Here is a 27,815-nt window from a genome sequence, read left to right on the forward strand (position 1 = left end):
TCTGTCATATGGGGTAGCTATGTGTTAGAACTGACTCGATGGCACCTACCAACAACAGGAGCATTTAATCTGTATTTTACAAATGAGGAAGCCAAGGGTCAGATATGGGAAGGGACCAGCCCAAGGCCAAAATTCACAAGTCCTAGCAAACAAAAGGAGCCCTGGCGATGCAGTAGTTAAGCACTCGGCTGCTAACCGGAAGGTAGGCGGTTCAAACCCACAAACGACTCCTCAAGAAAAAGATGTGGCAGTCTGCTTCTGTAAAGATTACAGCCTTGGAAACCCTACAGGGCAGTTCTCCTCTGTCCTGTAGGGTTGCTATGAGTCAGAATTGACTTGATGGCACCTAACAACAACAACAACAGCCAACAAAAGACACCCTGGGTGGCAATTCACGCCCACCCAGAGCTATGGAAGGCCGTTGTTTGGGTGAGGCAGCCACTTAGAGATCTCTTGTTCCTTAGTGGTTCATATAATGGTAGGTTGACCACTTTTTCCTAGGGAATAACAAAAATAAAACTCCACCACTCCTGCCAGGGGTTATGGGGCCTCTTGGAAAATTCTCCCAACCATTCTGGTGAAGCAGGTATTATTAGCTCTGTTTACAGATGAGGAAAAAGAGGCACTGGGGTGAGCTTGAAGGTATTTTCTGTTTTTATCAGATGGTCCCCAGTGTGTTATGTGTACTTCCTGGAGTCCACACATTGATTTTGGATTGTACACAATCGCTTTTATTTTTTTATTTGTAAGATTGTAATCACTTTTATTTTAATGGTCCTATATTTATTCTATAGGTCCCTGAGTGGTGGGAACCGTTTGGACTGAAAGGCTGGCTGTTTGAATCCTTCCAGCAGTGCTGCAGAAGAAAGGCCTGGCCACCTGTTTCTATAAAGATGACAGCCTAGGAAACTCTGTGGGACAGTTCCACTCTATCCTATGGGGTTGCTAAGAGTCACAACGACAACCCCTAACCTAAAGTTGGGTGGTTTGAACCTACCCAGCGGCACTGTGGAAGAAAGGCCGGGCAGTTTGCTTCTGTAAAGATTATAGGCAAGAAAACTCTATGGAGCGGTTCTACTCTGTAACACATGGGGTGGCCATGAGTCGGGGGCTGACTGAACTGCAGCTAACAATAACCACATACTTATGCCAGTCTGTATTAGAAAAAAGCATAATGGACAGTCCACCAAGCCTGATTTGGACTGAAGTGGTTCAAAGCATCGTGTGCTCAACCTGACCCTTGACTCCATCAGGGAGCGCACTCTCCCTCTGCTCCTGACATTTCTCTTTATGTGTGCATCTCTCCCATGGGATGGGAAGCCTCTGCCAGGTGGGACGTTGTCACAGTAAGCCGTGTCCACCAGTCTGCCTGACTCAAACAGGGAGTTCAATAAAAGTTGGTTTAATGACTAAATGACCTTCTAGAGTGTATCATTTTGCAAAAGGGAAACCAAGCCCCATTGCACTTAAGTGGGTATTCCTGGTACCTGATTTGGGCATGGGCCCATGCCTAGTGGGAAGAATATGGAAGCAGAAGAGGTGCTAGGAAGTGTCCCTTCTAAAGGGTCTGGCAACCCTCATTCATTGTCTTTTTGTTCCAACTTGCTGCATCTTATGTGATATCTTTTGTGGACATTGATATCTTTTCTCCTTAACTCATTAGCGAGCTCCTCTCTGAAATACCAGACATAGTCTCTCTCTTTTATTTATTTGGCAACCCTGGTGGCGTAGTGATTAAGAGCTACAGCTGCTAACCAGAAGGTTGGCAGTTCGAATCCACCAGGCACTCCTTGGAAACCTATGGGGCAGTTCTTTTGTGGATGTTGATATCTTGTCTCCTTAACTGGTTAGTGAGCTCCTTTCTGAAAGCCAGACATAGTCTGTCTCTCTTATTTATCTTTTATTGCCATAAGACATATATAACATAAAATTTACCATTTTAGCCAGCCTTCAGTATGGATTGCCTCTCAACATAAAGAAAACAAAAATCCTCACAACTGGACCAATGAGCAACATCGTGATAAACGGAGAAAAAATTGAAGTTGTCAAGGATTTCATTTTACTTGGATCCACAATCAACAGCCATGGAAGCAGCAGTCAAGAAATCAAAAGACGCATTGCATTGGGTAAATCTGCTGCGAAAGACCTCTTTAAGGTGTTAAAAAGCAAAGATGTCACCTTGAAGACTAAGGTGTGCCTGACCCAAGCCATGGTGTTTTCAATTGCATCATATGCATGTGAAAGCTGGACAATGAATATGGAAGACCGAAGAAGAATTGACGCCTTTGAATTGTGGTGTTGGCGAAGAATATTGAATATACCACGGACTGCCAAAAGAACGAACAAATCTGTCTTGGAAAAAGTATAACCAGAATGCCCCTTTAGAGGCAAGGATGCCGAGACTGCGTCTTACATACTTTGGACATGTTGTCAGGAGGGATCAGTCCCTGGAGAAGGACATCATGCTTGGTAAAGTACAAGGTCAGCGGAAAAGAGGAAGACCGTCACAGAGGCTGCAACAATGAGCTCAAGCATAACAAGGATTGTGAGGATGGCCCAGAACTAGGCGGTGTTTCGTTCTGTTGTGCAGAGGGTCGCTATGAGTCGGAACCGACCTGACGGCACCTAACAACAACAATATTTTGTTGTTGTTCAGAATATACACAGCAAAACATACACCAACCCAGTAATTTTCGTCACGTACAATTCAGTGATATTGCTTGCATGCTTCAAGTTGTGCAACGCTTCTCACCTTCCTTTCTGAGTTCTTCCTCCCCCGTTAACATGAACGCACTGCCCTCTAAGTTTCTTCTCTAACCTTTGGAGTTGCTGTTGTTGATTTGATCCCCTAGAGATAGTTGTTTAAAAGCACAGTGCTCATGGCAGACATTCTTTACAGGTTAAACTAAGCTATTTTTAGTTTAAAGAAGACTTCAAGGCGTATACTTCTGGTTGAACATTTTAACCATTTTTGAGTGTATTGAGTACGTTCACAATGTTGTGCGGCCATCACCTCTATTTCCAGGTCTTTTGTCTCATCCCAGACAGAAACTCTATACTCATTAAATAACACCTCCCCATTGCCTCCTCTCCCTGGTAACTTCTATTCTACTTTCTGTCTCTATGAATTTGCCTTTTCTAGATGATGCCGGGAGCTTTGCCACTGGTATTTCAAATACCAGCAGGGTGACCCATGGTAGACAAGTTTCAGCAGAGCTGCCAGGCTAAGACAGAGGAGGAAGAATGGCCTGGCAATCTACTTCCAAAAATTAGCCAATGAAAACCTTATGGATAGCAACTGATCATAAAGATGGCACAACATTTTGCTCTGTTACACAAAAGGTCTACGAGTTGAAGCCAACTTGACAGCAACTAACGTAACAACAACAAAGATACTCCACTTAAGTGGAATCATACAATATCTGTCCTTTTGTGTCTGGTTTCTTTCACCTAGCGTAATGTCTTTAAGGTTTATCCATGTGTTTGTTTTTTGTAGCATGTATCAGTGCTTCGCTCCTTTTTGTGGTAACTAATATTCCATGGTATGGATATACTGCATTTGGTTTATCCATTTACCTATTCATGGACGCTTGGGTAGTTTCCACCTTTTGGCTACGGTGAATCCTGCTGCTATGAACACTGCTATATGAGTACCTGTTTGAGTCCCTGCTTCTAAATCTTTTGGATATATGCCAGGAGTGGAATTGCTAGGTCATACATGGCTTGAGAAGACAAAGTAAAGTGTTATAATGTCATGTGCAAAGAGCTGGAGATAGAAAACCAAAAGGGAAAAACACGCTTGGCACTTCTCAAGCTGAAAGAACTGAAGAAAAATTCAAGCCTTGAGTCGCAACAGTGAAGGATTCTATGAGGAAAATACTAAATGACGCAGGAAGCATCAAAAGAAGATGGAAGGAATACACAGAGTCATTATACCAAAAAGAACTGGTTGATGTTCAACCATTTCAAGAGGTAGCGTATGGTCAGGAACCAATGGAACTGAAGGAAGAAGTCCAAGCTGCACTGGAGACACAGGCAAAAAAATAAGGCTCCAGGAACTGACGGAATATCAATTGAGATGTTTCAACAAATGGATGCAGTGCTGGAAGTGCTCACTCATCCATGCCAAGAAATCTGGAAGACAGCTACCGGGCCAACCGACTGGAGGAGATCCATATTTATGCCTAGTCTAAAGAAAGGTGATCCAACCGAATGTGGAAATTATCAAACAATATCGATAATACTGGTCAAGAGTGAGCTTCTTGGATCAAGTAGACACATAAGACTATGTGGGCATCTCCTGTCTGGAGGGGGGATGAGAGGGCAGAGGGGGTTGGAAGCTGGCCGAATGGACACGAAAAGAGAGAGTGGAGGGAAGGAGTGTGCTGTCTCATTAGGGAGAGAGCAACTGGGATTATACAGCAAGGTGTATATAAATTTTTGTGTAAGAGATTGACTTGATTTGTAAACTTGCACTTAAAGCACAATAAAAATTAAAAAAAATATTAACATCACACACAAGTAAAATTTTGCTGAAGATTATTCAAAAGCGGCTGCAGCAGTATATTGACAGGGAACTGCCAGAAATTCAGGCCGGATTCAGAAGAAACATGGAACCAAGGATATCATTGCTGATGTCAGATGGATCCTGGCTGAAAGCAGAGAATACCGGAAGGATGTTTACCTGTGTTTTATTGACTATGCAAAGGCATTCAACTGTGTGGATCATAACAAATCATGGATAACATTGTGAAGAGTGGGAATTCCAGAACACTTAATTGTGCTCATGAGGAACCTATACATAGATCAAGAGGCAGTTGTTTGGACAGAACAAAGGGATACTGCATGGTTTAAAGTCAGGAAAGGTGTGGGTCAGGGTTGTATCCTTTCACCATACCTATTCAGTCTGTATGCTGAGCAAATAACCCTAGAAGCTGGACTATATGAAGAAGAACGGGGCATGAGGATTGGAGGAAAACTCATGAACAACCTGCGTTATGCAGATGACACAATCTTGCTTGCTGAAAGTGAAGAGGACTTGAAGCACTTACTGATGAAGATCAAGGACCGCAACCTTCAGTATGGATTACGCCTCAACATAAAGAAAACAAAAATCCTCACAACTGGACCAATGAGCAACATCATGATAAACGGAGAAAAGATTGAAGTTGTCAAGGATTTCATTTTACTTGGATCCACAACCAACGCCCGTGGAAGCAGCAGTCAAGAAATCAAAAGACACATTGCATTGGACAAATTGGCTGCAAAAAACCTCTTTAAAGTGTTAAAAAGCAAAGATGTCACCTTGAAGACTAAGGTGTGCCTGACCCAAGCCATGATATTTTCAATTGTGTCATATGCATGTGAAAGCTGGACAATGAATAAGAAAGACCGAAGAAGAACTGACGCCTTTGAATTGTGGTGTTGGCGAAGAATATTGAATATACCATGGACTGCCAAAAGAATGAACAAATCTGTCTTGGAAGAAGTACAACCAGAACGCTTCTTAGAGGCAAGGATGGCGAGACTGTGTCTTACATACTTTGGACATGTTGTCAGGAGGGATCAGTTCCTGGAGAAGGACATCAGAAAAGAGGAAGGTCAGCAGAAACGAGGAAGACCCTCATGGAGGTAGATCGACACAGTGGCTGCAACAACGGGCTCAAGCGCAACCATGATTGAGATCATGGCCCAGGATCAGGCAGTGTTTCGTTCTCTGGTACATAGGGTCGCTATGAGTGGGAACCAACCTGACAGCACCTAACAACAACAACACCACATGGCACAGCGGTTAAAGTGCTTAGCTGCTAACTGACAGGTTGGCAGTTCGAACCTACCAGCTGCTGTGCAGGAGAAAGATACGGCAATCTGCTTCCATAAAGATTACAGTCTTGGAAACTCTATGGGATGGTTTTACTCTGTCCTATAGGGTTGCTATGAGTCAGAATCAACTCGATGGCAGACATCAACAACATGGTAACTCTGGGGTCCCTGGGTGGCGGAAATGGTTAAATGCTGGACTACTAACCAAAAGGTTGGCAGTTCCTAACAACCGAGGTGCCTTGGAAGACAGGCCTGGCTGTCTGCTTCTGAAAAGTCACAGCCTTGAAACCCTATGGAAGACAATTCTACTCTGCACATATAGGGTTGTAATGAGTTGGAATCAACTTGATGGTAACTAACAACAAAAACAATGGTAATTCTATGTTTAACTTTTTGAAAATTGTCAAACTACTTCCCAGGCATAGTCTCTTATATGTGTTTATTAATTATTAACGTGAGCAACCCTTCTGAGGCTCACCCCTCAAATGTCACCTACTCAGAGAGGACCATTGGTTCACCTCGCCAATTTTTTTTGAATGATTAGAGAAATGGGACCCTACATTGCCTGGCCTCAACGACTTTTCTTCAGGAAAATCCACACATCTCTCTCTACATTATTTAACTTCATATACCAAAGGGACCTGGGCTGGCCACCCCTCCACTCTGAAGTATACATGAAGAATTTTATTCCCTTTCTGCCATGTTGAGTTTTTGCAACACCAGACACAAACAGGAAAATGCCAGGTTCCTGCAGCAGGCGTTCTTGATATGGAAGCCCTAACTTTGGACATGTTATCAGGAGGGACCAGTCCCTGGAGAAGGACATCATGCTTGGTAAAGTAGAGGGTCAGTGAAAAAGAGGAAGACCGTCAATGAGATGGATTGACACAGTGGCTGCAACAGTGGGCTCAAGCACAGCAACGATTCTAAGAATGGCACAGGACCAAGCAGTGTTTCGTTCTGTTGCACATAGAGTTGCTATGAGTTGGGACCGACTTGATGGCACCTAACGACAATAGCTTGCCTCACAAACTCAGGTAGGCCTCCTTGATACTTGCTCACACTCATTACATTGTCTATACAGGGCTGATGGCTGAGGGTCCGGAAATGCATTCAGTGGCGTTGACCAAGACCTGAAGTTGGAGAAAGTTAACAGCTGTCTCTGCATCTAGACATCATAGTTGGGAGTGTATTAGTCTCCTATTGCTGCTATAACAAATGTCCACAAACACAGTGACTTAAAACAACTCAAATGTATTATCTTATAGCTCTGAAGGCCAAAAGTCTAAAATGGCTGTTACAAGCTAAAATCAAAGTGTTGGCAGAGCTGCATTACATCTGGAGATTGAGTCTAAGGGAGAATCCATTTCTTGGCGCAAATGGTTAAGTGGTTGACTACTAGTCAAAAGATTGGTGGTTAGAACCCATCCAGAGGCACCTTGGAAGACAGCCCTAGAGATCTGCTTTTGAAAGATCACAGCTTGAAAACCCCTTGGAGCAGCTCTACGCTGCACACATGGGATCGCTATGAGTCGGAACTGACTCAACAGCAACTCACAGGAAATGCTTCCCATATTCCTTGCCCTGTGGCAACTTCATTCCAATCTCTGCTTCTGCCATCTCATCTCCTTCTCTGACTCTTCTGCCTCCCTTCTAATAAAGACACTTGCAATGACAGGAGCACCCAGATAATTCGGGATACTCTCCCCATCTCAATATCCTTGATTTCATCCCATTTCCAAAGTCCCTTTTGCCATGCTGTTAGGTACCGCCTAGTCAATTTCGAGTCTTAGTGACCCTATAGGACAGAGTAGAACTGTCTCATAGGGTTTTCTAGGCTGTAATTTTTTTTTAATCTTTACAGGTCTCATAGGGTTTTCTATGCTGTAATCCCTACAGGTGAAAACATGTAACGATTACAGCCTAGAAAACCCTTTGAGACAGTTCCATTTTGTCATATAGGGTCACTATGAGTGCAAAGTAGAGGGTCAGAGGAAAAAGAGGAAGACCCTCAACGAGATGAATTGACACAGTGGCTGTAACAATGGGCTTAAGTAAGCAACGACCGTAAGGATGGTGCAGGACCGGGCAGGGCAGTGTTTTGTTCTGTTGTGCATAGGGTTGCTATGAGTCAGTACTAACTCAACAGCACCTAACTACAACAACAACAACAAATCTTTATAGATCTTTTCTCCTGCAGAGCGGCTGGTGGGTTCAAACCACCAGCCTTTCAGTTAGCAGCCAAGTGCTTAACCGTTACGGCGCCAGGGTTCCTTTTATCATGGAAGGTAACCCATTCACAGGTCCCAGGGAGTAGGACTGGACATTGTTGGGGGCCATTATTCTGCCAACCACTTGGGGAAATGAGACCAGAGCACCAGGGCCAAAATAGAAGGGACTTAGCCCACGGCCAGAGGGAGCCTGTAATAAGCTACGTCAAAACTCATCCCTTCCTGCTCACGGCCCTCCCGTGGTGTGCACTGTTTTCGGGAGAAAGACCAAAGTCCTCTCTGTGGCCTGTGAGGTCTTCCAGGACATCCCGCTGGCCTTGTCCCCTCCTGCCCTCCCCTTTGCTCAATTCACCTCAACACCTCTAAGCCTTTTCTGGCCACTGAATTTGCCCTTCCCTCCTCGTCCAATCTGTCTGTGGCTTCTCATCTCAGATCACAGCTCAAATGTCACCTACTCAGAGAGGCCCACTGGTCCACCCCAACCAGAATATCCTCCCTCCCTGCCACGTGGACAACGGTCACTCGCCAGCCATTGTCCTGTCTTCTTAGCATGGGTTATTTGCTGAAATTATCTGCTTTACTCATTACTTCTTGCTGGCCTCCCCAGACAGAATTTCCCCTCCCTGAGATCACTGACCGGGTCTGCCTTCCCCGCCACCCTCTGTGGAGCAACACTCCCAGCCCCGAGCACCCTGTCTGGCCGCTGTAGGTGTCCGGCATGGGTCACTGTGTGCCCGCCTGGACTGGCCAGAGAGAAGCAGGCAGGGCGGAGGGGGCAGGGCCGCCCTGCCCGCCTGGACAGCCCCAGAAGGCGGGAAAACAAGGCGGGAAAACCCAGCAAACAAGCCCTGCGGGTGGGTCCGGTGGGGAGTGCTGGCGGACCTTGCCGCAAGAAAGTGGGGCTGGGGGCCATCAGACGGGCCATCGGGTGCAGGTGGTCTTGTAGGGCGGCCCCTAATTCTTCCGCAGTATTTAGACATGATTTCGGCCTTCCTGGCCCTACTGGTCAATGCGTGCCCAGGGAGGGGGCTACGAGAACGGACTTAAAAGGTCAGGAGGTCCCTACCCTGGGGGATCCTTAGAAGTTCAGGGGGGCACATGGGGGGGTCAGGGGCTGCCACAGGGCCCGTTGCACGCTGGGCGCGCCCAGCAGAGCGCTCAGGGCTGGGCGGGGCGCGGCGGAGGGGGGTGGGCAGAGGCGGGGGCGTCCCCCACCCTCTTTCTCTCTTCCCGCCACTGTGGCGGCCAATCACTACGCAGGCGCCCGCCCCCGGAGCGGCCTCCCGCGGCCCTGCAACTCCCAAACGCCGAGTTTTCGCGGGAAAAAAATCAGAGTGGCTGGCAGCGCGGCGGGCAGTGGTGGCCGTCCGCGCGCTCCGGATCACAGGCACGTTCGCGCGAGGATCGGGCCACGCACGCGGGTCCACGCCACCCCCAGCTGGGCCAGGCGCGCAAGCAGGCGAGAGGATACGGCCGGCAGACGAGGTGAGCGGCACGGCAGGCCCCGGAGCCAGCCTGGGTCGGGGGGCGCGCGGTGCACCGGCCTCGGGGACTTTGCAGAACTTCCCCGAGCGGCCGGGACGCGCGGCCAGCATGGGGCGCACGGGTGCCTGCTCTGGGCTGCATGCGTCCCGGGACCTCCCCGGCCAGCCCTGAGGGCCGCGCCCGGGGACTCCAAGCCCGGCGGAAGGAGCCGAGCGTTCCAGGATCCCGCCGGGGGTCGCGCGGGCCAGGTGGGGGAGGGCCGCGGGGGAGGATGTCAGGCTCCGCGCCTGCGCGCCGGGCGCCCCGCGATTCAATTGTCGCGCCCGAGCCTGATTTCGCGCGCCCTGCGTTCCCCGGGCGCGTCTGGACCAATGAAGACCGAGTGGGGCGGGGCGGCCGGACAAGGCGGAGCCAATAAACGAGGCGGCTCAAGTGAAGGGGCGGGCCTTGGCGAGTGGGGCCCCCTTGGCCGGTCCCCGAGGTGGGGGTGGGCGTGGGCTCGCTGGCGCGGCCCGCGCGGGCAGGAGGAGACCGCGGTCGGGGTCGAGGGTCCCGGGTGTGCGAGCCGGCGCGCGGGAACCTGCCAGCGAGCCTGGCCGCCGCCGCCGGGCTGAGGTGAGTGGCGGCAAGCGCGGGGGCGGCCGGGACGGGGCGCCCGGTTGCCATGGCCACCGCGGGGCCGGGCGCGCACGCGCCTGGGGGGGACACCGAGGGGTCCCGGGGCCAGCGGGGCTCAGGTGGGGGCCTACGCCCAGGCCCCCTTCACTGAGTTCTTGGAGGAGTTCGGAAGTTTCAGCCGGTGCCGGACTTTTGGAATTCCCTCTTCCGAAATATGAATCCGAGCAATGAATGAACGAACGAACTTGGCAACTCGCTGTTTGGCTGGGCTCCTTTGGCCGGTCCACCTTCCCTGGACGTTGATGTTTTCCTCTGTGCAGAGGGCTTGGGTGGGACTGGGTGGTCCGGGACCTCCTTGGTCCTCCCTTAACTTCCTCTCCCCGGCCATTCATTAATGCATTCATTCCATAATTCCCTCAGCCTGGCCCTGCCCCAGGTCTGGCCATCTATGGGGCCCAGAGCGGGTGGGAGGGCGTTCTGGAAGTTTCCTGGTGCCCACCGACTAGACAAAAGCAACGCTGGCCGGAGTATGGCTTAGTGGCGGCGGAACTGACCGCCCCATATCCTGCTTTCTCCCTTTCTCAGCCCCGACACCATGTGGATCCAAGTGCGTACCATGGACGGCAAGGAGGCCCACTCTGTGGACTCGCTGTCCAGGTTGACCAAGGTGGAGGAGCTGCGGCGGAAGATCCAGGAGCTGTTCCACGTGGAGCCTGGCCTGCAGAGGCTCTTCTACAGGGGCAAGCAGGTAAACCTGCCCTGGAGGCCGCCCGCTGCCCGGCACCTTTGTTCTCAGCCTGGTCCAGGCACCGCGCCTCAGCCGCCACTGGCAGACACCTTCTCCCCCCCTCATCCGGTCCGCTTCACGTCTCCCGGAAGGAGAAGTCCACAGAAGCCTCAAATGCCGGCTGGGGAACAAAGGCCTGGCTTGCAGATTGACACGCTGGGCCGGCAGTTGTAGGGTTTGGGCTTTTAAACGCCTTTTTTGTTTTTTAAGCTCCCCCGAAAAGCATTTCCAGAAGTTGGAGGTGGCCAACAGGGTGCGGATGAATTTAGAGGAAAGATCTAGAATCATCACTCAGACTGGGCAGAAGGGATAGGGATTTTCTCTAAAGCATACTCTCCAAGTATGTACCTATTTAGCGTTCGGTTTCACAGGGTCTGTTTTCTAGAAATGTGGATTGGTTTTCTCAAAGGGGTGCTTACGAATCAGGAATCTCTACCACTCTGGGGCCGCTTTTTAGCTGGCTACCTGGCGATCTGCTCCCATTAAGATTACAGCGTAGAAAACCCTATGGGGCAGTTATACTGTGTCACACGGGGTTGCTATGAGTCGGAATCGACTCCACGCACCCAGCAACAACAAGAAGCCGGGAATGGCGGCTGTGCTCTCAGCAAGGGCGCGGGGCCTGCTGGTCCCCAGTCTTATTCTTTCCTTAGGCTGTGGTAGCATTTAAAATGGCCACTCCTGCTCTAACAGCTGCTCCCATTCTGGACACTTTACCCAGGCCCCCTGGGGGTTTCTGTTGCTCCTGGTGTCTTTGGAGGACAGCGGGGCATACCGTGAGTGAGATTTCCCGGGTGGGATAAGACGGCATGGCAGAAAGTGTTGGTCTGTCTGCTAGAGCCATCTGGGAGTCAAATGGACCCTGGGGACGGGCGCAGATATCGTTTGGGCTTAAAAGTAGTCAATTGGCGCGCCTTGGAGTCCCACTCCTGTTGTTGTGGCGTCTCGCGCTGGTCACTGCTGCCATCTGGCGTCTGGATTGAAGAGCAAATGCGGGTGAGCTTGGCCCGGGTTTCTGGGGGTTGGGAGGATCCTGGGTGCTGACTTGAAATGAGACGTGATGATTAATTTCTTGGGCTTGTGGTCCCCTGGGAGGCCTTCTTTAGCCTCCTTCCTGTAAACGAGGCAATGATTTGAAGGCCTTAAGAATTTGCGTTAACCCGCCCTGCCTGTCCTGGGAACCTGAAGATTTGACTGCAGCCATGTGGCTTTTGAATTCCGCCGCTCTGGAGATAGGTGTGGGGAGAAAGCTGGTTGGGAGTGGCGTGGAGCTCCAGGACTTGCTTTATCCCTCCTCTTGCTCCTCCTCCTCCACCTCTTCTTCCTCTTTATCCTCTTCTTCCTCCCCCTCCTCTTTGTCTTCCTCCTCCTCTTCTTTTCCCTCCTCTTCCTTCTTTCTTCTCCCTCGTCTTCTGTGACAGCAGCTCAGTTTTGTTCCATCCAAACTGACTTCTGTTTGCCATTCAGTTTGCTTATTCAGTGCAGGGGCCTGCAGTTAACAGATCATTTTGGAAAACCCCCTGTGTGTGGCTGCTGAGTTCGGTATATTCATTTCCTAGGGCAGCTGGACCAAAATACCACAAACTGGTTGGCTTAAAACAACAGACATTTAAGGTCTCAACGTTCTGGAGGCCAGGAGGCCGAATTCAGAGTCTTGGCAGGCCGTTCTCCACCTGAAGCTCTGGGGAGGATCCTTTTCTTGTGTCCTCTAGCTTTGGGTGGTCCCTGGTGTTCCTGGGCTCATGTAACCACCGTTACTCCAGGCTCTGCTGCTGTCTGCCCACTGCCTTTTCGGTCTGTGTCTTCATTTTTGAGGACAGAGGCCAGGAGATAGATTTCTGAAAAATCAGCCGGTGAAAACCCTATGGAGCACAGCTCTGTTCTACACACATAGGGTCCCCATGAGTCGGGTCGACTCGCCAGCAGCTGGGATTGGGCTTCTCCAGTATGACCTGATGTTAACCAGTTACATCTGTAGAGACCCTATTTCCAAACAAGGGTCACATTCATAGGTCTTGGGGTTTAGGACTTAAACGTACCTTTTTGAGGAAATCCAAGTCAACTGATAACAGGTGGGTTAGACATGAGCCCTTTTAAAAAGGGAGCAGATCTCTCTGAGTGCCTTCTGTGTGTCAGTATTTTAATTTTTATGCCTTCTCTCTTACCACCCTCCATACTTACGATGAAAGATTTCAAACAGACAGAAAAGTTGAAAGAAACACCAACACCTAAACTCCCTCCCTTTAGATTTTAAACTAGTTGCCGTCAAGTCGATGCTGACTCATGGTGATCGCATGTATGTCAGAGTAGAACTGGACTCTATAGGCTTTTTTTTTTTTAAATTTTATTTATTTTGTTGTTGTTGAGAATATATACAGGAAAACATACACCGGTTCAACAGTTTCTCCATGTACCATTTATGACATTGACTCTCCATAGGCTTTTCAATGGCTGGCTTTTCAGAAATAGGTCGCAAGGCCTTTCTTCCACGTTGGGCCCTGGTGGCACAGTGGTTAAGTGCTCAAGCTTCTAACCAAAAGGTTGGCAGTTTGAGTCCACCAGCCACTCCTTGGCACCTCTATGGGGCAGTTCTGTCCTATAGGGTCGCTGGAATCGACTTGATAGCAATGGGTTTTCTTCCGAAGGTGCCTGGGGGTGGACTTGAACCGCCAACCTTTCAGTCAGCAGCTGAGTGCTTTAACTGTTTATACCACCCAGGGACTCTGGAGCCAGTATAACTGCCTTTTATCCCCCTTCCCTGACGTTCCTTCCCCACATGGCGGCTCTGTGAGGGTGCCTCCCGATCCCTGTGGAGGCCCCGACGCCTCCCCGTGTGAGGAATGTGCAGTTTCTGTTTCCTGGGTAAGAAAACCAGGCTCCGGAGCTGTGATGCAATTTCCTCAAGGTTGCACGGCTTTGTAAGCGCCGTGGCCCTTCGCAAGTGTGGACGGAGATGGGAGGGTGGGGACAAAGGCACAGAGCGGCACATTGCAGCGGGTAAAGTCTGCACAGAAGCCGGACTACTAGCAGATACAAAGCCGTGCGATTTCTAGTGGGTGGGAAGTGACTTATTTTTATAGAATGTTCTAGAGAGTTCACAATTTTTCTTTTTTTTTAAAGCAATATTGCATAGCAGTACTAGGTCAGCAGCGAGGTTGTCAGGGAACACGGTTGAGTCTTCGGGATGTGGAAGGGTTCGAGATAGTCTTACCTCGGCTGAGTAGGCTGGTGGTTCTGTTGCTTGATTGGCGGAAATGTGAGGAGCCACGTGGGGGAAGGGACTTAGGCCGCAGGCCCAGCCTGGGCAAAGGCGGGAGGCATCTGGTGCCTTTTTTTTTTTTTTGGCTGCCCATGGCAGTGACAATAGCTGTCATTTATGGCTTCTTTAACGCGTTCAGGTACAATGCTGTGCACTGTACGGAATCTCAAGGCTGGTCATGCTTCTCCCAGCGCCTCGCTCTCTGCCTCCATGGCCTCCTCACCTTTCACATGGGGCTAATTCAGGACCTGCCACATGACGGGGCTGTGACAGTTCAGTGTGGCGTGTACATGAAGGGCTGAGCCCGAGCCTGGCTCGCAGTCAAGGCTCAATAAGTCACTTAACTGAGTTTCTCCCCACTCCCTTGGCACTGCTGACACAGTGGCTGGAGCCCTCTCTGGGGTGGGGCTGTCCTGGACACTGTAGGGCGTTGAGCAGCATCCCAGGCCTCCACCCCTTGATACCAGTAGCACCCCCTCAAGTTGTGACAATCACAGATGTCCCCCGGGAGACGAATCACCCTGGCTGAGAAGTACCTGTTTAGTAGATAGTTTGCATGAGGGAAATAGCCAAACGGGGCACGCCTGCCCCATAGACCACGCTCAGGTCAGTCTGACAGGTCAGCCGAACCAGTGGCCTGGGAATGGCTGTGTAAGGGTCCTTTGCATCACAGTGGCACACTGAATGTTCTGCTCGACTGGCCTTTCTGTGTGCCTGGAGGGGAGGGCCAGGCTGCAAATTTGATGGCTGTCCCTCAGAGGTCTGTGCTGCAGGCCGTGTGAGGGAGGGGCCCGCGACCAGGGTCCTTGCACTGTGGCCCTCCTCCCCAAGCCAAAAGTCAGCAAAGTGTTTCTGGAAAGGCCTATAGTAAATATTTAAAACAGCTCTGATGGCTGCTAACCCAAAGATTCGAACCCACCCAATGGCTCTGTGGGAAAAAGACCTGGCAGTCTGCTTCTGTAAAGGTTAACCAAAAAACCAAACCCGTTGCTTTCGAGTCGATTCGGATTTATAGCAACTATGCCCTGGGAAACCCTCTGGGGCAGCTCTACTCTGTCCCGTAGGGTTGTTATGAGTCAGAATCGACTAGACGGCACCTAACAATAACCAGTAAATATTGTGCCTTTGCAGGCCGTTACTGTCTCTGGACTGCTCAAATGTGCCTTTCTAGGACCAAGTAGCCGACAACATGAACAAATAGGTGCAACTGTGTGCCAGTAAAACTTTACTTAGATCTCTCTTGCTTTCCATAGTTTCCCAATTACACGTCAGTGCTTTGATCCAGGCTCTAGACTCTGCTTGTCGTGTGCAGGTTTTCCTGTTAGGAGCTGTACAAAAAAACCCATCGCTGTCGAGTCAATTGCGACTCATAGTGACCCTATCGGACAGAGTAGCAGAATATTCTTGAATAGGTCTCCTGGTGCACTTTGTTACAAGGGCTTTCCTAGGGCAGCAGTTTTCAAACTTTGGTCTTGAGACCTCCTTAAACACTTCAAAACGATTGAGGACCCCGGAGGTCGTTTGTTCATGTGGCTTCTGTCTGCCGTTTTGTACCACGTTAGAAACTCGATGGTGGTGGTGTGTGCTGTCGAGTTGATTTTTGACACATAGCAGCCTCATCTCTGCCTGGTGACACAGCTCTCCCCTGGTCCTGAGTTGGAAGCTGGCACTGGGTCTCCCTTGCTCTGGCCTGCATGTGGTACCTGGCATGGTCCCAGGCACCTGGGAGGCTCGTCATGCCCTGGGTGAACAGGAAGGGGAAAGCAAGATGTTCCCTTTGCCATTGAGTTGACTCCAACTCATAGTGACCCCATGTCAGAGTAGGACTGCGTTCCATAGGGTTTTCAGTGGCTGTTTTCAGAAGTAGGTTGCCAGGCCTTTCTTCTGAGGTGACTCTGGGTGGACTCAAACCTCCAAACTTTTGGTTAGCAGCAAGAATGTTAACCATTTGTACCACCCAGGGATTTCAGTGGGGAGAAATTAGGGTACAGGAATGAATAGTGATGGATGGGGCTAATGGATCAGAGAAGCTGTCCTGGGGTGGATAAGACTTGAGCAAGAGCCTTAAAGAGTAAATGCATCTTGGGATTTTAGGTCTCCTTAGGTCTGTATAAGGAGCCCTGGTGCCGTAGTAGTTAAAAGCTTGGCTGCTAACCAAAAGATCCGTGGTTTGAATTTACCAGCCACTCCATAGGAAAAAGGTGTGGCAGTCAGCTTCCATAAAGATTACAGCCTTGTAAACCCTGAGGGGTAGTTCTTCTCTGTCCTGTAGGGTCATATGACTTACAACTGACTCCACGGCAAAGAGTTTGGTTGGGTTTGGTTTAGGTTCATACGGTTAAGGGTCTTTCAACCTCTGTACTGTTGACATTTGGGGCTGGGTCATTCTCTGGGTTGGGGCTGCCCTGTGCCATGTAGGGTGTTGAGCAGCATCCCTGGCCTCCACCCACTCAGTGCCAGTAGCGCCCCCAGTCATGACAACCACAGGTATCTCCAGCCAGTGTCCTGGGGGCAGAATTGCCCCTGATTGAGGCTTGGTGATAAGGGCTGATTCTCTGTCATTGCGTGTTTGCTGTAAGAAACAGCTGCAAACCACATCACGTCCTAAGAAAAACTCCCCTGAAGCCCCACGTGCACCCTGGCACAGGTTGGGATAATGTTGTGTGTGTGCACGGAGGCACTTGGCGCCTAACACTAGGAGCCCTCTCCCCACCTCCTTAGAGAGGGCCTTAGGGACCTGGGGAAGGGTGTGGCGGTGCTGCTGAGCAGGGTGCACCACGCAGGTGTAGAGCGGCTTTTATTGTCCCACTGCCTGACCTCGGGAGGCCCTGGGTGGTGCAAACGGTTAAGAGCTCAGCTGCTAGCCGAAAGGTTGGTGGTTTGAGTCCACTGAGAGGAGCCTTGGAAGAAAGCCCTGGCAACTTCTATAAAGATTAACCCATTGCCCTCAATTCTGACTTGTAGCGACCCTGTAGGACTGCCAGACTACCCCATAGGGTTTCCAAGGTTGTGATCTTTACGGGAGCAGACTGCCACATCTTTCTCCCACAGAGTGGCTGGTGGGTTAGAACCACCTACCTTTCAGTTAGCAGCCGAGTGCTTTAACCACTGCACCACCAGGGCTCCTTTCCGTAAAGATTGCACCCTAGGAAACCCTGTGGAACAGTTCTGCTCTGTAACCCATGGGGTCACTGTGGTTTGGAATCGACTTGACAGCAACAGACTTTGTTTATTTGGTTTTAACCTGCTCTAGTTCGAGACTCGGTAGTTTTTTCCTGCCTGTATTTGCGGTGCCTGGACTAGGCCTGCTGGTGGCCAGCAAACGCTCAGTATGTGTCTGGTGACTTCCTCCTTGTCCCTGCAGATGGAAGACGGCCACACTCTCTTCGACTATGATGTCCGCCTGAACGACACCATCCAGCTGCTGGTCCGCCAGAGCCTCGTGCTGCCCCCCAGCAGCAAGGAGCGTGACTCCGAGCTGTCCGACACCGACTCAGGCTGCTGCTTGGGCCAGAGCGAGTCAGACAAGTCGTCCAACCACGGTGAGGCAGCCTCAGAGACCGACGGGAAGGCCGGCTTAGCAGGCGAGGACGTGTGGGACGAGACGGAGCTCGGCCTCTACAAGGTAAGCAGGCTAGGGGGCGGCCTCCTCCTGCCTGGCTGGGGGAGCGCGCCCCACTCCCTGCCGGCGTCTCTGGCCCCGCCATCTGCCTGGCCAGAAGCTCGCTGAATGCAGGCCAGCTCCCTCTTCATCGCTGGGGCCTGGGCAGCCTCCATCCTGCAGGGAAAACAGCCCACAGTAAGTTTCCAGAAGGTTCCTTGTAGGAATTGTTTTTTTAGGTCAAATTCGTATAATATAGAATCAACCAGTTTAGAATATACAGTTCACTGGCATTTACTACATTCACAGTGTTTGTGTAACCATCACCGTAACTAGTTCCAAAACTTTTTGGGGGGATTTAAAACAACAGAAATTTATTCTCTCACAGTTGGGGAAGCCAGAAGTGTGAAGTGAAGGTGTTGGCAGCCCTGCTTCCTTCTGGAGGCTCCGAGGGAGGATGAACTTCCTGCTTCTCCCCAGCTGGGGATCCTTGGCGTTTCTTGGCTTGTGGCTGCCCTCCAGTCTGCCGTCATCCTCGCATGGCATTTCCCTCTGTGTCTCTGTGTGTCATACCTCCCTCTCCTTTCTCTCTTAAGGATGACTTCATTGGATTTGGGGCCTACTCAAATCCAGAATGATCTTATCTCGAGATCCTTAACTTTATTACATCTGCAAAGACCACATTTCCTTATAAGGCCACATTCACAGGTACGGGGATAGGACACGGATGTGTCTGTTTTGGAGTGCTGTTATTTAACCTGTTACACCATCCACCCCAGCCTGGCAGCTGCTGCCCTGAATGGCGACCACGGTGTACGCCCCCTGCCCCTGGGTGTTCCTCCCACCGAGGCTCTTCATTCCCATTCCCAGCTCCCAAGTGGAGCTGAGAAATTCCAGAGCTGAGCTGACCGGATCCAGCTCACAGATCCCATCTGCCTTCACCGAGGTCTGGCTGCTCCCAGCAAACCTGTTTCTGCGCTCTCACTGACTGTGCCCACCCCCTTCCCTTCCCTATCCCACAGATGGCCAGGATGACTTCCTTCCAGCCTACTATCCCAAACCCCTTTTTGGGGTCTCTGTGTTCTTTTGGGAAGACCCTGTCAAAAGGAGTGAGCCTTCCCCTATGTTTCGGATCGTTTTGATCACCTCAGAAGGAGACCCTTTACCTACTGAGTGGAGGCCCTGGGTGGTAGAGACGGTTAACATGCTTGGCTGCTAACCAAAAGGTTGGAGGTTTGAGTCCACCCAGAGGCTCCTCGGAAGAAAGGCCTGGAGATCTACTCGTGAAAAACCAGCCATTGACAAGCCTTTGGAGCACAGCTCCACTCTGACGTGTGTGGGAGTGCTGTGAGTCAGAGCTGACTCAATGGCAACTAGTAACGGGTACCCATTGAGCAGTCAGCCCCCTCCTTCCTGATTCCAAAAAACCCCCCCAAACCAAACCTATTGCTGTGGTGTTGATTCCGACTCCTAGTGACACTCTAGGACAGAGTAGAACTGCCGCACGGGGTTTGCAATGAGCAGCTAGTGGGTTTGAACCGCCAACCTTTTGGTTATCAGCTGAGCTGTCAACCACTGTGTCACCTTTCCGCTAATTTAAAATAAAGGCCCCTTTATAGTGGTTTAATTCACACACCACACAATTCATCCTTTTAAAGTGTGCGATTCAGTGATTTTTTTAGTAGGTTCACCGAGCTGCGTGACCATCCTCACAGTGCAGTTGTAGGACAATTTTTCCTCCGCAGTACATACCCCATACTCGTTAGCAGTCGTTTCTGGTTACCCTTTCCCTCAGCTCCTAAAAAAACAGAAAACAAAGCCTGTTGCCGTAGAGTTGACTAGAGTTGACTTTGACTCTTGGCGACCCCATGAGTGTCCGAGTGGAGCTGTGCTTTACAGGATTTTCAGTGACTGATTTTTTGGAAATAGATTGCCAGGCCTTTCTTCTTCTTCTTTTAAAGATGTTTTTGTTCTTGTTGTTTTAATTTTTTATTGTACTTTAGATGAAGGTTTACAGAACAAACTAGTTTCTTATCAAACAGTTAGTACACACATTGTTGTATGACATTGGTTAACAACCCCATGACGTGTCAGCACTCTCCCTTCTTAACCCTGAGTTCTGTATTACTAGCTTTCCTGTTCCCTCTTGCCTTCTAATTGCTGCCGTGGGGCCAGTGTGCCCATTTAGTCTTCTTTTGTTCCATGGGCCTGTTGTTCAGTCTTTTGCTGAAGGGTGAACCTCAGGAGTGACCTCATTACTGAGCTGAAAGGGTGTCCAGGGGCCATACTGTCAGGATTTTTCCATTCTCTGTCAGGCCAGCAAGTCTGGTCTTTCCTTTGGAGTTAGAATTTTGTTCTATGTTTCTCTCCAGGACCCTCTATTGTGATCCCTGCCCGAGCAGTCAGTGGTGGTAGCCGGGCACCATCTCGTTGTGTTGGACTCAGTCTGGTGGAGGCTGTGGTAGATGTGGTCTTTTAGTCCTTTGGGCTAATCTTTCCCGTGTGTCTTTAGTTGCTCCCGAAGGGTGAGACCAGTGGAGCATCCTAGATGGCCACTCACAGGCTTTCAGGACCCCAGACGCTCCTCACCACAGTAGAATGTAGAACGTTTTCTTCATAAACTGTGTTATGCCCGTTAAGCGAGATGTTTCCTTGAGATCACGGTCCCCACAGCAGGCCTTTCTTCTGAGGCACCTCTGAGTGAATTCAAACCAGCAACCTTTCAGTTAGTAGCCAAGTGCGTAACCATTCGCGTGATCCAAGAACTCCCCCTTGCCCTTCAGCAGCCACTAATCTACTTCCTGTCTGCGCATTTACTTACATGCCAGTGTTCTAGGTATTCATACAAGGGGGATCATATGATATTTGTCCCTTCGTGACTTACTCCATTCAGCATAACGTCTCCAAGGCTCATCCATGGCGTGGCACACGTCAGGGCTTCGTCTCTCTTGGTGGCTGAGCAATAGTCTACTCTGCAGCCGACCGACCACGCTGCGGTAATCCACTCGCCTGGTGACGGTCCCGTGGGTCGTCTCCATCTGTGGCGATTGTGAGCAGTGCCACGGTGAACATGGGGTCACGCTGGAATCTAGGGATTCTTTTGTGACCCTGGAAGGCAAAGTTCTGTGTCGGAGGCCGGCAGATGTCGTCTCTTGGGGCTTTGCTGTGGCTGTAAAGTATCTGAATTCCCTGCTACCACCTGAGCATGAGGAAATGTCACGTAGAGATCCAGATTTCTGCCTTCTGAAAACATGGGCAGTTCTGGCCTCCCTGGGCTGCTGTTCCTGCTGCGGGGCCGGAGCCGAGCGGCAGAGGCCTCGGTTAAGATAACGCGCCTGCCCTCCAGTCCCCCGCTGGCCTTGGGGGAACCGCTTCCTGCTTGTTCTAAAAGTTTTTTTCTAGGGTACACATCGTTGTTGGGTGCTGTTGTCGATTTTTGACACCTGGTGACCCCTCCCCGCCCCCCCCCCCGCATATGACAAAAGGAGAGCTGCCCCACAGGGTTTTCTAGGCTGTAATCTTTATGGGAGAAAAGACCTAGCCACCTGCTCTTGTAAAGATCACAGCCTAGAAAACCCTATGGGGTAGTTCTCTGTCACATGGGGTCACCATGAGTCATAGTCAGCTTGACGGCACCTAACAGCAACAATCTTTATGGAAGCAGATTGCCAGGTCTTTCTCCCTTGGAGCTGGAGCCCTTGGGTGGGTTTGACCTGCCACCATTTTGGTTAACAGCCAAGTGTTTACCCGTTGTGTCACCAGGCCTCCTTTTTCTAAACTATAAGCCATTTTTTCTCACTTAATGTATGGTGAAGGTCATCTCCTGTTAGCAGACAGCAGTCTTTCCCAACCCGGTAACAACAGAGAGTTCTGCTGAGTGACTCCACTATTCATTTACCCAGCACCCCATAAGGGACACTTCAGGGTGCAAGTATTTAACCATGAGAAATAATTTTGAGAAGCATGGTCTTCCTTTGATTCCTTTTTTTTTAAAAAAACAATTTTTTTTTTAGTTGTGGTAAATACAAAGGAGTCCTGGTGGTACAGTGGTTAAGTGCTCGGTGCTTCGAACCCATTGTCCACTCTGCAGGAGAAAGCTATGCCTTGTAAACCCTAGACAGCTCTACTCTGTCACGTGGGGATGCTATGAGTCAGAATCCACTCGATGGCAGTGGGTGGGTGGTAAATAGATACGTGACATCGTTTGTCACGTCAGCATTCCTAGTGTGCAAGTTCAGCAACAGGGCCTGCTTCACCCTTTACTTAGAGGCTAGGGGTTCTCACCAGGGGGGCCACTTGGCAACCCCTGCCCCCAGCATTGAGTAGATGGAGGCCAGGGATGCTGCCCCTCACCCTGCAGTGCACAGGATGGCCCCTCAGCAGAGAAGGACCTGAGCCCTATGTCAGCAGTGCTGAGGGGAAGAAGCCCTATGTTAATTATTGGGAAAAATTGAGTTCAGTCCCTAACTTACACCATACAACAGAATAAACTCCCGATGGGTCAGATGGTGTAAACCAGGGTGACCCTCCAGCTCCTGTGATTCCACTCCTCTCCTCTCCCCACTCGGTGTGCGGATTTAAATGTGGGCAGCGTCCTACGACGCCAGTAGGTCTGATGATTATGGGACGCAGATTCTCTTGGGGGTCAGTGGAAGCCCCTAACCCAGAAGTTCTCACTGAGGAGTGATTCTGCCCTCAGGGGATACTGGGCAGTGTCTGGGGACATTTGTGATTGTCACGATGCGGAGGGGGGGAGATGCTCCTGGCATGCAGTGGGTGGAGGCCAGGGGTGCTGCCCATCACCCTACAGTTCACAGGACGGCCCCGCCCCAGAGGCTGATCTAGCCCCCCTGTCAGCAGTATGAAGGCTGAGAAGCTGTGTTGTAGGTGGTTGAGTTTGCAACCAGCTCTGAGCCCTCCCCATACTCTGGGACCTTCATCCCAGGGACCATGATGGGCCCGTGTGAGTTTTACTGATCCATGTTCCTTGCTTGATTGCAGGTCAATGAATACATCGACGCTCGTGACACAAACATGGGTGCGTGGTTCGAGGCACAGGTGGTCAGAGTGACCAGGAAGGGGCCCTCACCAGAGGAGCCCTGCAGCTCCACCTCCAGCCCGGCCCCGGAGGATGATGTCATCTACCATGTGAAATACGACGAGTGAGTGTCGCCTGGCCCAGGGCTGGTGACGGTACCTGGGGCAGTTCATCTTCAGAAAGTGTCCTTCGCTCAGCGTCTCCAGGCCTGGAGATTAGTACCGTCTGGGGGGTGATGAGCGTATGGGTACCCTGCCCCTCGTGTCTCCAAACAACCCATGAGACCACCCCCCCAGAGGAGCAGCATGCTGGCCCCAAGCCATGCTGGCCCCTTGTCGGTCCCAGGGAACTCGGTCTTCATCACCCAGCCGGAATTGTGTTCCCCCCACCCCCGATTTTCATGTCTTGTCTTATTCGTACCACTTATTACCACGTGAAGTCACTTTAGCTTTGTTGTCTCTCACCTACTGGAATGTGAAGGTCCATTCACTGTGAGAGTATTTGCTGAGCGCCTACTGTGTGCCAAGGTCCCTGGCCGGCACGTGGGGTTTGTGCCTGTTGGCAGTCTGAAGCCACTCACAGTGCTTTAGGAGCCCTGGTGGCGTAGTGGCTAAGAGCTATGGACCAGCCGCTCACTGGAACCCTGCGGGGCAGTTCTGCTCTGTCCTAGAGGGTCAGTATGAGTTAGAATCTACCCGACGGCAGTGAGTTTGTTTTTTGTTTTAATGGTGCTGTGGAAGAAAGGCCTGGCCGTCTGCTTCTGTGAAGAAAACCCTACAGAGCACAGTTCTACTCTGTAACACATGGGGTCTCTACGAGTCAGAACTGACTTGACGGCAATGGGTTTTTTTTTTTAATTGTGTGGTAGGCCCATGGCACACACATTGGGGAACACAGGGCAAACATGCCTGTCTGTGTAGAGCTTATGTCCGGGGGGGCCCATGTGTAGAGCTTATGTCTTGGGGGCCCAGGGTCTTAATCTGCTTCCCTGCTGGGTCCTTACTGCTTAGAACAGTGCCTGGCGAAGTGAGACTTAGCTCTAAGGGGTTATCGACCTTCCTCCCTGCGTATCTCTCTCTCTCAAAAAATCGGTTGCTGTTGAGTTGATTCTGACTCACGGTGACCCCACGTGTGTCAGAGTAGAACTGTGTTCCTTAGGGCTTTCAGTGGCTGTGACCTTTTGGAAGTAGATTGCCAGGCCTTTCTTTCGAGGCACCTCCGGGTAGATTTGAACCATAACCTTTCGATTAGCAGCTGAGCACATTAACCACTTACACCACCCAAGGAGTCAAACCGTTGCTGTGGAGTCGAATCTGGCTCATGGCAACCCCGTGTGTGTCACAGTAGGCCTGTGACTGAGTTTTCTGAAGGCCTGTCTTCTGAGGCGCCTCTGGGTGGACTTCAGTCGCCAGTTTTTTAACAACAGCTGAGTGCGTTAAACGTTCGCACCGCTATTTTGGACACCGCAGCAGCACGTGAGATGGTCAGGGAAGGGACTGGGTACCGCTACGAGGAGGATCATGCTGCCCCGTGCTGTGCGTGGCCTCTTTCCCCGTGGCCTGTTGCCCACTGCCATGGGCTCTGCTGGTGATGAACATCCCGGGCTCTTCCTCAGCTACCCAGAGAATGGCGTGGTCCAGATGAGCTCCCGCGACGTCCGCGCACGAGCCCGCACCATCCTCCCGTGGCAGGAGCTGGAGGTGGGCCAGGTGGTCATGCTCAACTACAACCCCGACAACCCCAAGGAGCGCGGCTTCTGGTACGACGCTGAGATCCTGCGGAAGCGCGAGACCAGGACTGTGCGGGAGCTGTATGCCAACGTCATGCTCGGGTGAGCGATGCGCCACTGGGCGTAGCCAAAGAGTAGACGCCACTGGGCCACTCTCCTTCCTATCCCCATCCCCTCCCGGGGCCTCAGGCCAGCTCTGAGACTGTGCGAGGCCCTCAGGGGTTGGCCCGTTGCCACAGCCTCCACCCCAGCCTCCTGCCTCCCCTCTAGCACCCCACTTTCCTCCCTGCTCGCTGCTCACTTTCTTTTTTTTTAATTTCTTTTTTGTCGTTGAGAATATATACAGCAGAACACATACCAATTCAACAGTCTCTGTGTTACGATTCAGTGACGTTGGTCACATTCTTCGAGTTGTGCAACCATTCTCACCTTTTCCAAATTGTTCCCTCCAATTAACATAAACTCACTGCCCCCTAAACTTCCTGTCTAACCTTTCCAGTTGCCCTTGTCACTCTGATCCCATATAGCTAGTCCAAAAAGAGCACGGTGCTCAAGGCAGACGTTCGTTAGTAGTTAAGCCAAAGTGTTGTTTGTCTGGTTTTAAGAAGAGTTCAGGAGATAGTTTGGGTTTAAGGTTCAAAGATTAGCTCAGGGTGGTGATCACCTTACTAAGATGCATCTGAGCACCTCACGCCCCTGCCCAGGAACGGCGCCCTGGCAGGTGGGGTGTTCAAGCTTCTTTTGTTTGTTGTTTTAATTCTGGCGAATAGGTGATACGTTCAGATGATTCAAAATTCCAAAAGTACCAGTGATTGCAGAGTGAATATTATCCCTACTTCCTTGTCTCCTGGCCACCCAGTTCCGATTTCTGAAGGCATCACTGTTACCAGTTTCTTCCTTCCAGGAATATTCTGTGTAAGCTAGTATGTGTATGTATGTGTATGTATACATGTACACATATACGCGTATACGTGCACAGACAACACAAATCAGGGTACACTCTCTATCGGGTCAGTAAACTGCAGTCTGTGGGGTCAGATCTGGCCCCCTGCCTGTTTTTGTAAATAAAGTTTTATTGGCACATAGCCGTGCACATCTGTTTATATATTGTGTGTGGCTGTTTGATGCTATAGCAGCAAAGTCGAGTAGTCAACAACAGAGACTCTGTTGCTCATGAAGCTGAAAATGTTTACTTTCTGGCCCTTTCCAGAAAGTTTACCAATAATGGTATATATACCAGATATACCATTATTTTGTAATTAATGGTATATCTCCATGGTTGATCCATTTCCATATCTAAAATGCTTTCATAATCCTTCATTTCCTGCTTTCCCAAGCATCCTTTCCTTTTTTTTTTTGCACGTCAGTACATATACATATAGTTTCCAAAGTGGCATTATTGAGATATAGTTTACATATGACAATCTACGGATTCTCAGGGCACTGTTGCATGAGTTGTAGTCAATGTCTATAAGGACCCCTGGTGGTACAACGATTAAGCACTCGGCTGCTAACCTGGTGATCTGCTCCCATAAAGATTACAGCCTAGGAAACCGTTTGGGGCAGCTCTGCTCTGTCATTTGAGATCACTATGAGTCGAAATCAACTCGACAGCACCCAGGAACAAGAAGTGAATGTATACAGTTGTACAACCACCATCATGGTGCAGATTTAAAGCACTTCCATCCCCACCGGAAGTTCCCTGCAGCCATCTGCATTTCCTCTTCCTTCCCATTTCTACCCCCCCCGCCCCCGCAACCCTACTCTGCTTTTTCTCTCTGTAGGTTTGCCTTTTCTAGAAATTTCACATACTTGGAATTATATGCTCTGTGGTCTTTTGAGCCTGGCTTCTTTCACTTGGCATGTATATGTATTCGTAGTTTACCACAATTAAGAAAAAATATATGTTTTTATTTTTTCTAAATTGTGGTAAACTATGTATAATAAAACATTTGCCGTTTTAACTACTTTTTTATGGTTATGAGTATGTATGTACACACACATATATATGTAAACATTTGCCATTTCAACATATTTTGTGTACAATTTCATGACATTGATTATTTTCATTATGTTGTACAACCATCACCATTATCTGTTTCCAAATGTTTCCATCACCCTTCACAGAAGCCCAGTGCCCCCAAGCAATGAGTTCGTTTTTCCCTCCCCTGTCACTGGTAACCACTAATGAACTTTGGTCTCTGGATTTGCCTATTCCAGATAGAAGTGGGCTTGTACAGCACTTACCCTTTTGTGTCTGGCTTATTTCACCGGGCATGATGTTTTCAGGGTCCGTCCATGTCGAGCCATGTATCAGGACTTCCTTTCCCTTCATGGCTGCGTAAGGTTCCATTGTATGGATGGCACCACATTTTGCTTGCCCATTCAGCTTGGGTAGTTTCCACCTTGTGGTGATTGTGAATTGTGCTGCCATGAACACTGGTTTACAGGATCTGTTTGAGTTCTTTTGGGTATGTACCTAGGAGCGGAATTGCTGGGTCACATAGTAACTCTGTGTTGAACTTTTCCAGGAAGTGTACTGTGTTTGAAGCCTGTCTGCCTGTCTGCCATTGGGTGGACTGGTGCGGTTCCCTTTATATTTTTATTGCAGAGTAGTATTTCGTTGTTCTATTCTTTCTGAGGGGTACATTGACTGCCCCTTTTCCCTGACATATATGTTTCCTATCCTGAGCAATGCTCTGGGAAAAGTCCACACACGCTTTTGTCATTTCGCTCATTAAACTTATCTTCTACCCCTTGGCCATTAAAATCTGGGCCTCACAGGATGGGGCCCCGGCGGGGAAGAGCTGGCCTGGCCTCCCTGGCCAGCTTCGCCATCCACCTCATGTGCCCCTCATCCTGTGCTTGCTCCCTGTACTCCCACACTGCCCTTCTGGAAGAGCTCGGCTCAGGCTTCGTCCCTCTCTGCACCTTCCTGCCTCCTGTCCCAGGAGCAGGCACAAGCTGCCCTGTGGCCCCTTGCCTTTCTCTGTCGGCCTGGGCTCCTGGAAGGGACGGGCGCAGGAATCGTCGGTGGAGGGTGTACTTCTAGGCAGGGAGTTCACCCCGCGGGATGAGGGCCAAGGGGTCTCTGTTGTCTTCAAAGCCCCGAAGGCAGAGGCATCCCCGTACATATTTATCCAGCGCTTTCTGTTGTTGTTAGTTGCTGTTGAGTGGATTCCAACTCATAATAACTCCACGTGATGGGGAGAACTGCCCCACAGGGTCTTCTAGGCTGTCACCT

At 50.3% G+C, this 27,815-nt stretch overlaps 1 protein-coding gene across 3 annotated transcripts in view; it reads left to right on the plus strand.

Moving 5' to 3' along the window:
* The first annotated feature begins 9,432 nt into the window (after positions 1-9,432).
* The window catches only part of UHRF1 (ubiquitin like with PHD and ring finger domains 1), a 46,830-nt gene continuing 28,447 nt past the window's right edge, over positions 9,433-27,815 (plus strand). Inside the window, exons 1-5 of one of the 3 annotated variants that reach the window (XM_064280335.1) lie at positions 9,433-9,539; positions 10,743-10,905; positions 17,568-17,828; positions 22,806-22,966; positions 24,458-24,673. In XM_064280335.1, the coding sequence (XP_064136405.1) occupies positions 10,753-10,905; positions 17,568-17,828; positions 22,806-22,966; positions 24,458-24,673 (791 nt within the window). In that variant the 5' untranslated portion in view covers positions 9,433-9,539; positions 10,743-10,752. Of the gene's footprint in view, positions 9,540-10,067; positions 10,155-10,742; positions 10,906-11,014; positions 11,941-17,567; positions 17,829-22,805; positions 22,967-24,457; positions 24,674-27,815 lie in introns of those variants that run through there. The other 2 variants (XM_064280336.1, XM_023540703.2) reach the window with 2 other exon arrangements.

The sequence above is a fragment of the Loxodonta africana genome, chromosome 3 (genome assembly GCF_030014295.1).
Source record: "Loxodonta africana isolate mLoxAfr1 chromosome 3, mLoxAfr1.hap2, whole genome shotgun sequence".
In the NCBI taxonomy this organism is placed as follows: domain Eukaryota; kingdom Metazoa; phylum Chordata; class Mammalia; order Proboscidea; family Elephantidae; genus Loxodonta; species Loxodonta africana.